Source organism: Cricetulus griseus, chromosome 5, assembly GCF_003668045.3.
Source record: "Cricetulus griseus strain 17A/GY chromosome 5, alternate assembly CriGri-PICRH-1.0, whole genome shotgun sequence".
In the NCBI taxonomy this organism is placed as follows: Eukaryota; Metazoa; Chordata; class Mammalia; order Rodentia; family Cricetidae; genus Cricetulus; species Cricetulus griseus.
The window spans coordinates 180,301,295-180,315,992 of NC_048598.1; the positions used below are offsets into that span (position 1 = coordinate 180,301,295).

Below are 14,698 nucleotides of genomic sequence, written 5' to 3' on the forward strand. Positions count from 1 at the left end.
GATACAGAAATAGACAGAGTAACATATCTCTGTGCACACATTTTCCATATGAAGAATTCACCACACTTTATTTAGTTCCTTTCCAGCATACACCCAGCACACACTGTGTTTCCACACTGTCAAGTCTCCTAATTATTAGTGAGAAATTAAAAAGCTCCACCCAGGATTGTATTTGTAGATTTGTGCTCAGTCTCTCCTGTCTGTGCTGGACATGGCTTCTCCCTGAGGTAGATCTTGGACAGGGTCATACCTGCCTCTAGCAGAACTCCTTCCCTTTGACAGTAACACTTGAGACTTTCTGGAATTTCCTATTCTCTGAGAGAGTCTGTCCTAGGACCACAGGAAGTCTGCAAGTGAGGCACTCTTCGTTACTGTTTCTCTTCCTCTCAGTGGTTGCTGTGGAGACATTTTTATATTTGCTGTACTCACTTTTCCACATCCTGAAGTTCTCTTTGTGATCAATTTATAATCCACACTCTGCCCTTTCTTTTTCTACTTCACGCCAGGTAATGCATTACTGTCTCCATGTCGTCTTAGGCCAGTTTTTATTTCTCCTTATTCATATTGTCAACATAATGGGGACACTTCATAAATTTTTATAACAACACAAAAACTTATGGCATTGATACCTCATTGTTTTCTTTTCCCCAATTCTCTTACTTCCAACCTACCCATCTCCTTTCTCTCTCACACCCATCATTTCCTTTCAAAACTCCAGTATTACCCTGTGCTTTGCCCCTCTTTTCCCTCACTTAAGATGTCTTCCCTACATGCATAAACGTATGTAGTGGATGGTTTGCTTGTCAACTTGACACAAGCTAGAGTCATTAGAGAGGAAGGAGCCTCCGTTGAGGAAATGCCTCCATGAGATCCAGCTGAAAGGCATTTTCTTATTTAGTGATCAATGACAGAGGGCCCAGTCCATGGTGGGTGGTGCCATCCCTGGGCTAGTGGCTCTGGGTTCTATCAAAAATCAGGTTGACCAAGCCATGGAAAGCAAGTCATTAAGTGGCACCCCTCCATGGAGTTTGCATCAGCTCCGGCATCCATATTCCAGCCCTGCTTGAGATTCTGTCCTGATTTTCTTTAGTGGAAACACATGATATAGAAATGTATGTGAAATAAACCCTTTTCTCCCGAACTTGTTTTTTGTTCATGATATTTTGTTGCAGCAATAAAAACCTTAAGACAACATAAAATAAAAATAAATATTTAAAAAAAGATGTCTCACCCTGCCTTTTCCATTCTAGTTTCAAAGCCTACAAAACAAAAGAGAGAACACTCAAAAGACACAGTCTCCAATTCACCAACTGGATTCTCTACATGGCAGGTTCTGTCCTTCCCTGTCCTAATATTCTGTGTGATACCAGATTTCCAGTGTCATTCAAGTTCCTTAAAGGCTCAGAGATCACTGAGGAAGAGGAGGAGGGAAGACAGTATAGAGTGGAGCACAGGGAGGACTGGTGTTAAATGTTGTCTTCAGGAAACAACACGGCTATCACATTCATGAACTCATCATGGCTGTTGTCACCTGTATAACCCTAACTGGAGTCAAGCATGCCAAAACTCTGTTATAGGTAGGCATGATGATTTCTTGGCTCTATTTCTTACTGAGGAGTATTTGAAAATGTATTTTTCTGAACAAGAAACAGATCCACTGTATATTTGAGGGTGGAGCCAATGGTAGGATTCCTATGTTGCAGTCCTTGGCTCCACCCACATGCCCATATGGGCAGCCCTAAGTCTGCTTAAATAAGTATGAGGTAGGTAGAGCTCCATTTTGCAAGATGTGTCAGATTTTGGATAGAATAATATGACATAGTATACTTTTATAGTATAAATGTGGAGATACGGAAGAGTAAAGAAAAATAATAAAAGCAGTTTAGTGATTTTTGAAGCAATAAATTCAGAAAGCAAATGATTAAGGGAGACTGCTAATTATAAGTGACTTAGTTGGTCACTTTTTCTGGCACCATCTTCCCATCTACCTAAGAACTGGTGGGGTCTTTAACTTACTTTAAAAAATCCACTTACAGATAATCCTACACATGATGTATACACTATCCACTCACTTTTGCTTAGGTGTTACTTTACTCTAATGAGACAACATCTCATCAAGTAGTAATATGGGGAAACATTGCAGGACACATACCACTCTTGTACCAACTTTTGAGGGCTTATGCTGTAAGGACAGTTATTCTGGTGTTGGGTAATACACATGTGTCACCTTTGTATCTTTTTCTTTATAATTCTCTAGAAGTAATCACATCATGTACTGAAGAGAGGATAATTTCAAGGGCCTCTCCATACATTGTTGTTACTTCTGTTCTACTTGAGGGGGAAATCTTCACCTTTTCCTATTTGTTCAATAATTTATTTACCTAAATGAAGATATGAGAAGTCATTTAATTCATATTGTCAGCCTTTCCCAGATAACTTTGTATTTTCTTGGTCAAAAGAGAAATCCTTGGGATTAGATCTGAGAGGCGTTTATTCTGATATGTTTTAGGTATAAAAAATTGATTAAACACTTTTCCTTGCTCATTTCAGGAGCATCCATGTAGGCTGATCCTCACCCTCACCCTGGGTAACATGATAGTGGATTCTGTGTTTTCAGGATCCTGTGGAGTTGTTCATGTCACTGTCCTATGTTCTGTAGTCAGAATTCTAAGAGCATAGTCAGTTTGGTCTCCAAATTTTCCTCACATACTATTGGTGTATGTTAGGAAACTCTCTGCATGAGTTTTCAGAGCAGCCTCAGCCTCACATATACAGACTCTCTTTTCCCTTTTACAGTGTCACAAGTCCATGATCCTTTAACCTGGAGCCCACAGCCCACACTGCTCCTCTGAATGAAACTTCTCAGCTCACACAGGAGACACCAGTCATTCTAGTCAGCATCAACAGAGACTTCCAGAGCAGGAACTCTGGAGCCTTTTTGGGTAGCAAAAGCAATAATTGAAAATCACAGAACTCAATAGCCTATGGGAAGGACATAGGGGAGATGGAACCAGGACTGGAGCTGACACCAGCTGGCATGTGCACACTGAGCCTGAGAATCTGTAGATTGGTTGTGCAGGACACAACTTCAGAGGCATCATGACTTGGTAGTTTGAAGTGTCATCTTATTTCTACAAGGATGAAAGTGTATAAAAATGTAATCTGTAAAAATTATAACCAATTAAGCAGTTTTACTGGTACCTCTAACTTTAGAACAAATAATCTATGGATATTTCAGTTTCCAATGGGTCTTTGAAAGTCAATAATATTTCATGGACTTGTGGTTTCTCCGTCTCATTCAAAATAAGAGAGGATAAACTAGAGATTACTCAGAAGTCCCAAGTTTTCTTATGAAGATAGATTTCAGACTCATTTTGAAATGTAAGTAAATCAAGTTATACACACACACAAACACATTAACACACACACACACATACAAATACATGCACACACAAACACATGCACACACACACACACACACACGCACACACATTAATACATAAACATGCACACACATGAACACTCACATAGACACACATATGGACACACACATGCACATGCACACACACATGCACACACTCATGCACACACACATGCGGAAACACATTAATACACACTCATGCATACACATGCACACACACATGCACACGCTCAAACACACACTCATGCACACACTCATGCAAACACATGCACACACATGCACACTCATGCACACACACTCATGCATTCACTCATGCACCAACATGAACACTCACATAGACACACACAGGTGCACACTTATATTCATGTGTGTAGATTCACATATATTGAACAAAAAAATCATACACTTGATATAATATATTACAATTATAGTTATATCTCAATCTCTTTGATGATAAGATGCTAATCTGCAGCTTACAGGGTCTGTGGTAAATTCTGTGTTTTTCTCACGAGTAAAGAAATAGTAAGTTTAATAGTATATGACAGAAGATGGTCCTCTAGAGGATTTCCTTGGCTGGAAGAGGAAACCATAGGGGCTGTCATAAAAACACATGTTCATGAAGCATTGTTCAGAGTTCCCTAGCTTCTGAAGCAACCCCATACTGGTCATGGAAGTCTCTGTTGGAACTCAGAGACCCCTGATGGTCCTGAATGTCTCTGCAGGGAGGTTTTTGTGCAGGCTCACACAGGAGTTTCTTCACTGTGTCTCTGGCACAGTAATACATGCCTGTATCGTCATGTTGCAGACTGTTCAGTTTTAAGAAAACTTGGCTCTTGGCGGTGTCCCTGGTGATGGTGACTCGGGATTTGAGATTTGAATTATAATCAGTACTTCCACCACTCCATATTACTCCCATCCACTCCAGACCATTTCCTGGAGGCTGGCGAACCCAGTGTACACCATAGATGGTTAATGAGAACCCAGAGACAGTGCAGGTGAGAGACAGAGTCTCCGAGGGCTTCACCAGACCAGCTCCTGATTCCTTCAGCTGCACCTGGGACAGGACACCTGGGGACAAACAAATCACCATCAGTCATACAACCCATAACAAAATGCCTGAGTCCCTCTCCTCAAACTCTGAACACTTACAGCTTGGAAAGGTCCCCAGGGAGAGAAGCAGCACCAGGACAGCCATGCTCTGCTGGAAGCTCCAGTGAGAAGGAAATGGGGCTGCTCAGCTAGGCCTGGGCTTTCATTCTGAGCCTGAGGCTGCTTTGCATTGGGGGAGGATCCTGAGAGGATAAAAGGGGCAAGGGTCAAGTTTCCCAGGTTCACCTACAGGTGTCCGAGATTTCCTTTATGCTTCTCAGAGATACTGTGTGATGAAATATTTGGAAAAGTTTCTACTTCTTTGTGGATATTTCAATTCCTTGTAAACAGGAAATTATGTGATGCACACTGTGCAGGACTTGGAATGAAAGCATGAAGAGAGTCCACATGCACACTGTGCAAGCAAAGAGAGTACCACATCATCAGTGCATATTGTTGTAAAATCAATTAGATTTAGTCACAGGATGTATTTTAGTTCTTAGTGGTGGGAAACCAGAATAATAACATTGTAGGAATCTTTTCTTTTTTCTCTTAGTGTCATTTGGGTTAATGGTATTCTTACCACTCATCTAGAAAATTCAGCTTGTGAGGGAGCAACTCACAAACATTTAGTATACTTGATATTAAATGTTTATCTGAAAAGAGACATGAGGGAATTGGATTGCAGCTTAACCCTCTCTGGCCATGGTGCCACATTTGTGGGTCATGGTTTCAGAGAGTGATATTTTAGGTGTGTATACTTCGCCAAAGCCTAAACTTACAGTTTTTATATTAGTTAATACTTCCCAGAGGGACCTCAGAAATAGATAAGAAATCTCTCTCTCTTCATATTTAAAATGCTTCATGGTCTATGGTGATTTATAGTAATTAAATAAATTCAGAGTATTTAAACAGAAATCATCTGTTTTCACTGCTAGGCAGCTCTAGAGTCCCATGTTTTACATGTGAGATACAAAGCCCAGAATTGTATTCTTGCAGTTGGAAACAATGGAAAAAATCATATCTATATCCACAGGAAACAATGGAACACATCAGAACCAATCAATGCACAATGCGTTTAACTGTCCATGTTAGGGTCCCACGAAATAATTTTGCTGTCATCAGCTGTGTGACACGACTATTAGGTTGTGAATGTCAAAGGGAAACTATAATACTATCAGAGCTATAGATTTGGGGTTAAAGTAATCCTATAGAGTCATGAGACTTTTCAATGACAGAATGAATGGATAATCAGATACACCCCTGTCTATCAGTGAGACAAACATGGATAAGAAATCTCAAATGGTGGCCATTAGAGTCTATAAATGCCTTTTTTCAAAGCTTTGATAGTTTGCTGAAGTAGAAACATATCTCTGTATAAGAAGAACAGGTGTCAGTGTGTTCTCAATGTGGAGAGTGCCCTGATCATCCTGTGGAGCCCCCATGCCAGCCAAAGTGATGAAGAAGGGCATTTCATACTCATCACAGGAAAAGTCCATCAACATGAAATCTAAATCCTGAACATCTAGGTTCCAAATATGACGGCACCCACATTTGTGAAAGAAACATTACTAAAGCTCAAACCACACATAAAACCCCACATACTTATAGTAGGAGACTTCAACACCCTGCTTTCACCACTAGACAGGACCACCAGACAGAAACTGAACAAAGAAACAAAGGATCTAACAGAAGTTATGACCCATTTGGGATTAAAATATAACTACAGAACATTCCATGCAATCACAAAAGAATATACCTTCTTCCTAGCACCACATGGAACCTTCTCTAAACTTGGCCACATAGTTGGCAAAAAAGCAAAACTCCACAGATACAAAAATTTGAAATAATGCCTTGTATCTTATCAGATCACCATGCTTTAAAGTTAGAATTCAACAACAATACAAATTGGACAAAACCTACAAACTCGTGGAAATTAAATAACAACCAAATGCACTATTCCTGGGTTGAGGAAGAAATAAGAAAGAAATGAAAGACTTCCTAGAATTTAATGAGAATGTGGACACAACATACGCAAACTTATGGGACATTCTGAAAGCAGTGCTAAGAGGAAAGTTCATAGCACTAAGTGCTCACATGAAGAAACTGGAGACTAGTCACTATAGAGAACTGACAGAACAACAGAAAGCTTTAGAGCAAAAAGAAGCAAACTCACCACAGAGGAGTAGATGCCAGGAAATAAAGAAACTGAGGGCTGAAAGCAATAAAGTAGAAACTAGGAAAAAATTACAAAAAATAAATGAAACAAAGAGTTGGTTCTTTGAGAATGTCAACAAGACAGACCAACCTCTATCCAAACTAACCAGAAGGCAGAGAGAGAGAGAAAGAGAGAGAGAGAGAGGGAGAGAGAGAGAGAACAGAGAGAGAGAGAACACTAATTAACAAAATCAGAAAGGAAAAGGGGATATAATAACAGACACTGAGGAAATCCAGAGAATCATCAGGTCATACTTTGAAAACCTGTATTCCAGAAAATTCAAAATCTTAAGGAAATGGACAATTTTCTGGATAGATAACACCACCTTTTTAAACCAAGAAAAGATAAACAGTTTAAATCTACCTATAATGCATAATGAAATAGAAGCAGTCCTCAAAAGCCTCCCAACAAAAAAGGTCAAGGGTCAGATGGCTTCACTGCAGCATTCTACCAGAAATTCCAACAAGAGCTAATACCAACTCTAATAATTGTTCCACACAGCAGAAGCAGAAGGGTCATTGCCAAATTCTTTTTTGTGAGGCTACAATCAATTTGATACCGAGGTAGACAAAGATACATCTAAAAAAGAGAACTACAGACCAATATGCCTCATGAACATCGATGCAAAACTACTAAACAAAATATTGGGGAATCGAATCCAAGAACACATCAGAAAAATCATCGACTATGATCAAGTAGGCTTTATCCCAGATATGCAAGCATGTTTCAACATACAAAAATCCATCAATGTAATACAGCATTTAAACACACCGCAAAAGAAAAACCACATGATCATCTCACTAGATGCTCAAAAAGCCTTTGACAAAATGCAATATCCCTTCATGATAAAGATCTTGGAGAGAACAGGAATAACAAGAACATATCTAAACATGATAAAAGCAATGTACACCAAACCAACAGCCAACATAAAACTAAATGGAGAGAAAATCAAAGCGTTTCCTCTAAAATGAGGAACAAGACAAGGCTGTCCACTCTCTCCATATTTCTTCAGTATTGTACTTGAAGTCTTAGAGAGCAATAAGACAAGAAAAGGGGATTAAAGGGATACAAATTGGAAAAGGAGAAATCAAACTTACAATATTTGCAGATGATGTGATAGTCTCTATAAGTGACGCGAAAAATTCTACCAGGGATTTCCTACAGCTTATAAACACCTTCAGCAAAGTAGCAGGATACAAAATGATTCAAAAACCTGTAGCCCTACTATATACAGATGATAAATGCAATGAGACAAAAATCAGAGAAACATCACCCTTCACAATATCCACAAGGAACATAAAGTGGTAATGCTAACCAAAAAAGTGAAAATCCTGTACAGTAAGAACTTTAAGTCTTTAAAGAAAGAAATTAAATAAGATACCAGAACATGGAAAGATTTCCCATGCTCTTGGATAGGTACAATCAACATATTAAAATTGGCAATTTTGCCAAAAGTAATCTACAGATTCAATGTAATCCCCATCAAAATCACAACACAATTCTTCACAGACCTTGAAAGAACAATACTCAACTTTATATAAAAAAATAAAAAAATCCAGTACAGCCGAAACAACTCTGGACAATTAAAGTACTTCTGGAGGCATCACCATCTCTGACTTCAAGCTCTACTATAGAGCCTCAGTTCTGAAAACAGCTTGGTATTGGCACAAAAATAGACAGATAGACCAATGGTACTGAATTGAAAACCCTGATATAAACCCACACATGCATGAACACCTGATTTTTGACAAAGAAGTGAAATCTATACAATGGAAAAAAGAATCTTCAACAAATGGTGCTGGTACAACTGGATTCAGACATTCAGACAACTGCAGATAGATCCGTATCTGTCACCATGCACAAACTAATGTCCAAATGGATCAAAGATCTCAACATAAATCCAGCTTAACTGAATCATCTAGAAGAGAAAGTGGGAGATACCCTTGAACTAATTGGTACAGGAGACTACTTCCTGAACATTACATTAGTAGCACAGACAATGAGCTCTACAATTAATAAATGGGACCTCCTGAAACTAGGAAGCTTCTGTAAGGCAAAGGATACAGTCAGTAAGACAAAATGACAGCCCACAGCCTGGGAAAAGATCTTAACCAACCCCACATCTGACAGAGGACTGATTTCCAAAATATACAAAGAACTCAAGAAGCATGCTACCAAACCCCAAACAATGAAATTAAAAAGTGGGGTGCAGAACTAAATAAAGAATTCTCTACAGAAGAATCTGAAATTTCTGAAAGACACTTAAGAAAGTGCTCAAAATCCTTGGCCATCAGAGAAATGCAACTTAAAACAACTCTGAGTTACATCTTACACCGGCCAGAATGGCTAAAATAAAAAACACCAATGACAATCTATGCTGGAGAGGATGTGGAGGAAAAGGAACACTCCTCCATTGCTGGTGGGAGTGCAACCCTGTAAGACCACGTTGCAAATCAGTGTGGCGGTTGCTCACAAAAATGGGAATCAGTCTACCTCAAGATCCAACAATTCCTCTCTTGGGCATATACACTAATAATGCATGTGCATACACCAAGGACATATGTTCAACCATGTTCATAGCAGCATTGTTTGTAATAGCCAGATCCTGGAGGCAACCTAGATGCTAGATGCCCCTCAACTGAAGAATGGATAGAGACAATGTGGTACATGAATACAATGGAGTACCACTCAGCAGAAAAAAGCAAAGGAATATAGAAATTTGCAGGCAAATGAATGGAACAAGAAGAAACCATCCGAGTGAGGTAATCCAGTCACAAAAAACAAACATGGTATGTACTCACTCATACATGAATTTTAGACATAGAGAAAAGGATTACCAGCCTCTTCACAAATGGAACAAGGAAACAAGGACTCTAACAGAAAAATGCATGGACCCCAGAGAACGGGAAGGGCAGGATCTCCTGAGCTAATTGGGAGCTTGTGGGTATGGGAGAGGGAGCTGGCAGAATGAGAGGGGGAGAAAGGGATGGGAGAGGAGGACATGGAGGAGCAGAAATTTTGAGTGTGGGAAGAATAGAGGAGAGCATGATGAGAGATATTGTATCAGAGGGAGCCATTAAAGGTCAGAGGAGAGATTTGGCACTAGGGAGATTTCCAGAGATCTACAAGGATGACAGGAACTGACAATCTAGGCAATGATGGAGAGGATACCCTAAATGCCCTTTCCCAAAATGAGACTGATGACTAGTTTATATGCCAAGCTAGAGCCCTCACCCAGTGGCTGATGAAAGCAGAGGCAGACACCCACAGATACACACTGAAGTGAACTCTGGAACGTAGTTGCAATGAATATCAAAGGGGTTGGTTCCAGGCTGGTGAAACCAACAGAAATAGTTGCCTGAACAAGGGGGAGCACGTGGACCCCATACTGCTGGCTGGGAGACCAGTACAGGACTGATCCAGACTCCTGAACATGGAAGTCAACGAGGAGGCCTCAGCACTCTATGCGGCCCCTGGTAGTGGATCAGTATTTATCCCTGGTGTAAGAAGGGACTTTGAGAGCCCATCCCACGTGAGTGGATGCTTTCTTGGCCTGGACACATGGGGGAGGGCCTAGGCCCCTCCCTGGATGATGTGTTGGACATTGGGGAGCACCCATCAAGGTACATACCTACTATGGGAGTGGAGGGGGTTGGGAGAGGGCAGGACGGAGTTTGGGGGGAGGATAGGGAGAGGGAGAAAGGATTGACATGTGAAGCAAGTTTGTTCCATATTTGAAACAATAAATCAAAACAAAAAATTCAGCAGCTTGGGCTTCCAACATAGACAGCATACCAAGATCTCTTGAAGTGTCTTCCAGACCATCAGCATCAGATTAGGAGTACTGAAATATCCAGTCTAGTGAAACGAGCAACTGCTATATCCTTAGCATCTCTGTATGAGGCCTGAGACCATATCATGTAAGCCAATTTAATAGTGCCCCTTTTAACACATTTTCATCCCACTGATTCTGTTCCCCTAGGAAGGTATGACTAATATCGTCATCCTCACACAGAGTACTTCTAGAAATATAGGATAAAGTTTTCTTTAAACATATTATTAAAACTATTCAGCTTGATGTTGAACAACTTTTCACATTCTCATTTGTCATTTGTTGCCTTCATTCAGGAATGATTCAGTCAGGTCTTTGACTATTTTTTAGGTAGGTTATGTGACTTGGTAGTATTGTGTAAATTCCTGACTTGGAGACTGCACTCTGCTATGGGTTGGATATGAATTCTTATTCTTAGCACTCAGAGTTTCATAAGCATTATCACTTGGTTCCAAGTTTGAGGAACAGATTTGGAATGACATTGAAGTTTTCAGACATGGCTTATCTAGCAGGTGTAGGGCCTCAGGACTGTACATGGGGGCTTCAGGTTGTCATTCTGACTTCTCTCTATGACCTGGTCTGAGCCTTAGAGCAAGGAAAAACCATAGCTCAAATGAATGACTCCTCTCTTTTGTGGCTAGAGTGAGAGGTTGTGGAAAATTTGGGACGTGGAGACTTGGTAGAAGAAATGCATCCCTAGAGTCATCTTTAAGAGTTTATAGTCTTATTGCACTTCTGGTTCTTCTCGATGCCTCCTGTATGTGGTTACAATGTTAGCTATCAGCTTCCTCCTCAAGCTCTTTGACCGCCTCCTTCCCCACCATTACAGACTTTTCCCTTGAAGCCCTAAGCTAAAATTAACCTTTGGTCCCATAAATTGGTTTGACTTAGGTACCTTATTCCAGCCAAAGAAAAGCAAATAACAGACTTCATGAGTAAATTGTTTCAGGTATTTTATTATGGTCCAAAGAATAACTAATAAAATTCTCCGTGGGGTGTGTGGTGTCTGCACACTTCCCTCCTCTTAGGATTTCTCCACACTGTGTTGCTTTCCCTGTTTTAGAAGCATTTCAGTTTTCAGGAAGTGCATTTGCAAACTTTTGCTTTTGTACTCTGAGCTTTGAGTACAACATCTAAAACAGTGACGTGTCCTTCTCTAACAGGAAGATTACTGAATCTCTGCCCTGAGTCTAGGGTTCTGCAATCTCAAGAGTACTTTGTTTCTTCAGGATCTGATCCTGGTCCCCATAGAGAATCATTTGCCCTGTGTGATTCCATGTCTGTTGTTCAAATCAGAGACTTACTTCATGATAAACATGTATAACGGGGCTGTAGAGATTGCTCTGTGGTTCAAGTTCTATCCACACAAGAGCAAGGACCTGTGTTGAGTCCTCTGTAAGGCCACCTCTGAGATATATATCAGTGTCATCAGCTTCACTTACTGAGCAACCAATCCAGGCATTTGTGAGATCCAGAGCCAGTGATGAAACTTATCTCAAAACACATGGATCAGAACAATAGAGGAAGTCACCTCATACCAACATGTACACAACACACACAGACACACAGACACACAGACACACACACACACACACACACACACACACACACACACACACGCACACGCACACGCACACGCACACACACACACACAGGGATTTATATATATCTGTGAGTGGGACAGAGGGAGGGGAAGAGAGAGACAAGCTGACAGGGAGGGAAGGAGAGAGGGAAAGACAGAGAGAGAGACAGCAACAGAGGGAAGGGTTATAATAGACACACATATCCACAGATAACTGAAATTTGAGTAAATAAACCTGTGGACCCTTCAAGGATTAGTGGACACCACGCCTGTAGAAAGAATCCCCGACTGTGACATGGAGCAGCACCCCAGACACAGAGGAGTCCAGTCCTTTATACCCTTCTCTACAGGCTTTTCTGTGACCCAGAGAACCTGTGCTCTGCGCGCCCCCTGCTGGTCCTGAGCATCCTGCAGGGAGGTTTGTGTCTGAGCTCACAGCAGCTTTCACTCACTGTGTGTCTTGCACAGTAATATGTGGCAGTGTCCTCAGACTTCATACTGTTCATTTGTAGGAACAGTAAGTTCTTGGCGTTGTCTCTGGAGATGGTGAATCGGCCCTTCACAGCGTTGGCATAATAGATAGTACTACTACCACTATTAATGTATGCGACCCACTCCAGCCCTTTTCCTGGAGCCTGGCGGACCCAGTCCATACTATAGCTACTGAAGGTGAATCCAGAGGCCTCACAGGAGAGTTTCAGGGACTTTCCAGGCTGTACTAAGCCTCCCCCAGACTCCACCAGCTGCACCTCACACTGGACACCTGCAAACACAGAGAATTCTAGTCAGAAAACTGTCACAGAACCTAATTTTTTTCTTTTCTCTCATGTGAACTGAACACACAGCAGTTTGTCTCCATAAGTTACCTTTTAGAATAAGGACAAAGAAAACCAATTTGAGTCCTGAGTTCATGGCAAGTGGCCTGTGTTCAGTGCTGATCACAGATTGGGAGGACCTGAGAATCCAGGGCTGGGCTCCTGTGTCAGAGCTGCAGGTTCAGGGCAGGGCTGGTTTTCATGGGCACAGAGAAGCCTCATTTGCATGTCTTCCTGCTATAGGAGGCTCTAAAGATGGACTGGGAAGATCAGAGCAGATATAAGAAATCAGTTGCACTGATGACAGATACAGAAATTGACAGAGTAACGTTTCTCTGTGCACACACTTTCTTTCCATGTGAAGAATTCGCCACACTTAATTTAGTTCCTTTTTCAGCAAACTCACAGCACACACTGTGTTTCCACACTGTCATGTCTCCTAATTGTTAGTGAGAATTTGAAAAGCTGCAACCAGTGTTGTATTTTTAGATATGTGCTCAGTCTCCCTTGTCTGTGTTTGACACGGCTTCTCCCTGAGGTGGAGAGTGGACAGGTTCATTGCTGCCTCTAACAGAACTCCTTCCCTTCGACAGGAACACTTCAGACTTTCTGGATTTTACTCTTTTCTGACAGAATGCTGTCCTAAGGCCTCAGGACGTCCACACATGGAGAATTCCTGTTTACTGCTTCTCTTCCTAGTGGTTTTATGAGGACATTTTTATATTTTCTGTACTCACTAATTCACCTCCTGAAGTTTTCCTTATGATCACTTTATAATCCCCACTCTCCTTTCCATTTTCTAACTCACACTAGGTAATGCATTATTGTCTTTATGTTGTCTTAGGCCAATTTTTATTTCTCCATGTTCATATAGTCAACGTAATGGGGACACCTCATAATTTTTATAACAGCACACAAATTTATGGCATTTATATGACATTAATTTTTGTTTCCCCAATTCTCACACTTCCTACACACCCATCTAGTTTCTCTCACACCCCCAACTTTTCCTTTCAAAACTCCAGTAATTCCCTGTAGCCTGCTCCTCTTCTCCTTCACTAAGATGACTTATCCTGCCTTTTCCTTTCAAGTTCCAAAGCCTACATAACAGAAATCAGAAAACCCAACAGACACAGTCTCAAATTCATTCTGGATTCTCTACATAGCAGGAATGCACCTTCCCAGTCTTCAGTATGCTTTGTGAGACCACAGAGGAGAAGAATTTGCTCTGTGCCTTGGAAATAAACTCCACTGGGGAAGTGAGTGCAGAGATGGAGCCAACCAGTAGAGCCAGCTCTCAGAGAATGTCTGTTTGCTGCTTGTTGGGGAGACCCCACATCTGTGTCCATTTATGTGCGTGCATGATCTTTGTCCTCAGAGTGGCAGAGGTAGAGACTGGTCTGAGCATTAGTGATCCAGCCATCTCATTCAAGCAATGATGGCCTCCTATACTGTGAGGGCAGTGTCCCCCATGCCTGGTGCTCTGAGTTTTACGTGAACGTTTTTCAGTCGTTATTCTCAGTATGTCTCATATTGGGGTTATATGATGTTTTCATTGTGGTAAATAAATCTGGGAAGAATTATTACAAAAATGAATGTACATTGCTCTTACTATATTGAAGAACTTGGCATGAGTCTATTTAGCAAGTAATTTTGTCTTTGGTTACTCTAGAATTTGTTTTTATTAATATTCCATATTTCCTTGTTCCTTGAGTTTTTCTATTCCATGAGTCCACTAAAG

At 40.9% G+C, this 14,698-nt stretch overlaps 2 gene segments (V, D, J or C); both read right to left on the reverse strand.

The window, feature by feature from the left end:
• Window positions 1-4,616, reverse strand: part of LOC113838588 — a 14,675-nt gene extending 10,059 nt beyond the window's left edge. Inside the window, 2 exon segments of the V gene segment in view lie at window positions 4,166-4,489; window positions 4,571-4,616. Coding sequence covers window positions 4,166-4,489; window positions 4,571-4,616 — 370 coding nt within the window.
• A 5,461-nt stretch (window positions 4,617-10,077) lies between these two features.
• Window positions 10,078-13,081, reverse strand: LOC113838589 (the record flags this gene model as incomplete). The annotated part of the segment is given in 3 exon segments: window positions 10,078-10,086; window positions 12,607-12,905; window positions 13,009-13,081. Coding segments are annotated over 3 exon segments (354 nt in total), but the record flags the coding sequence as incomplete, so codon positions are not given.
• Window positions 13,082-14,698: the final 1,617 nt, after the last annotated feature.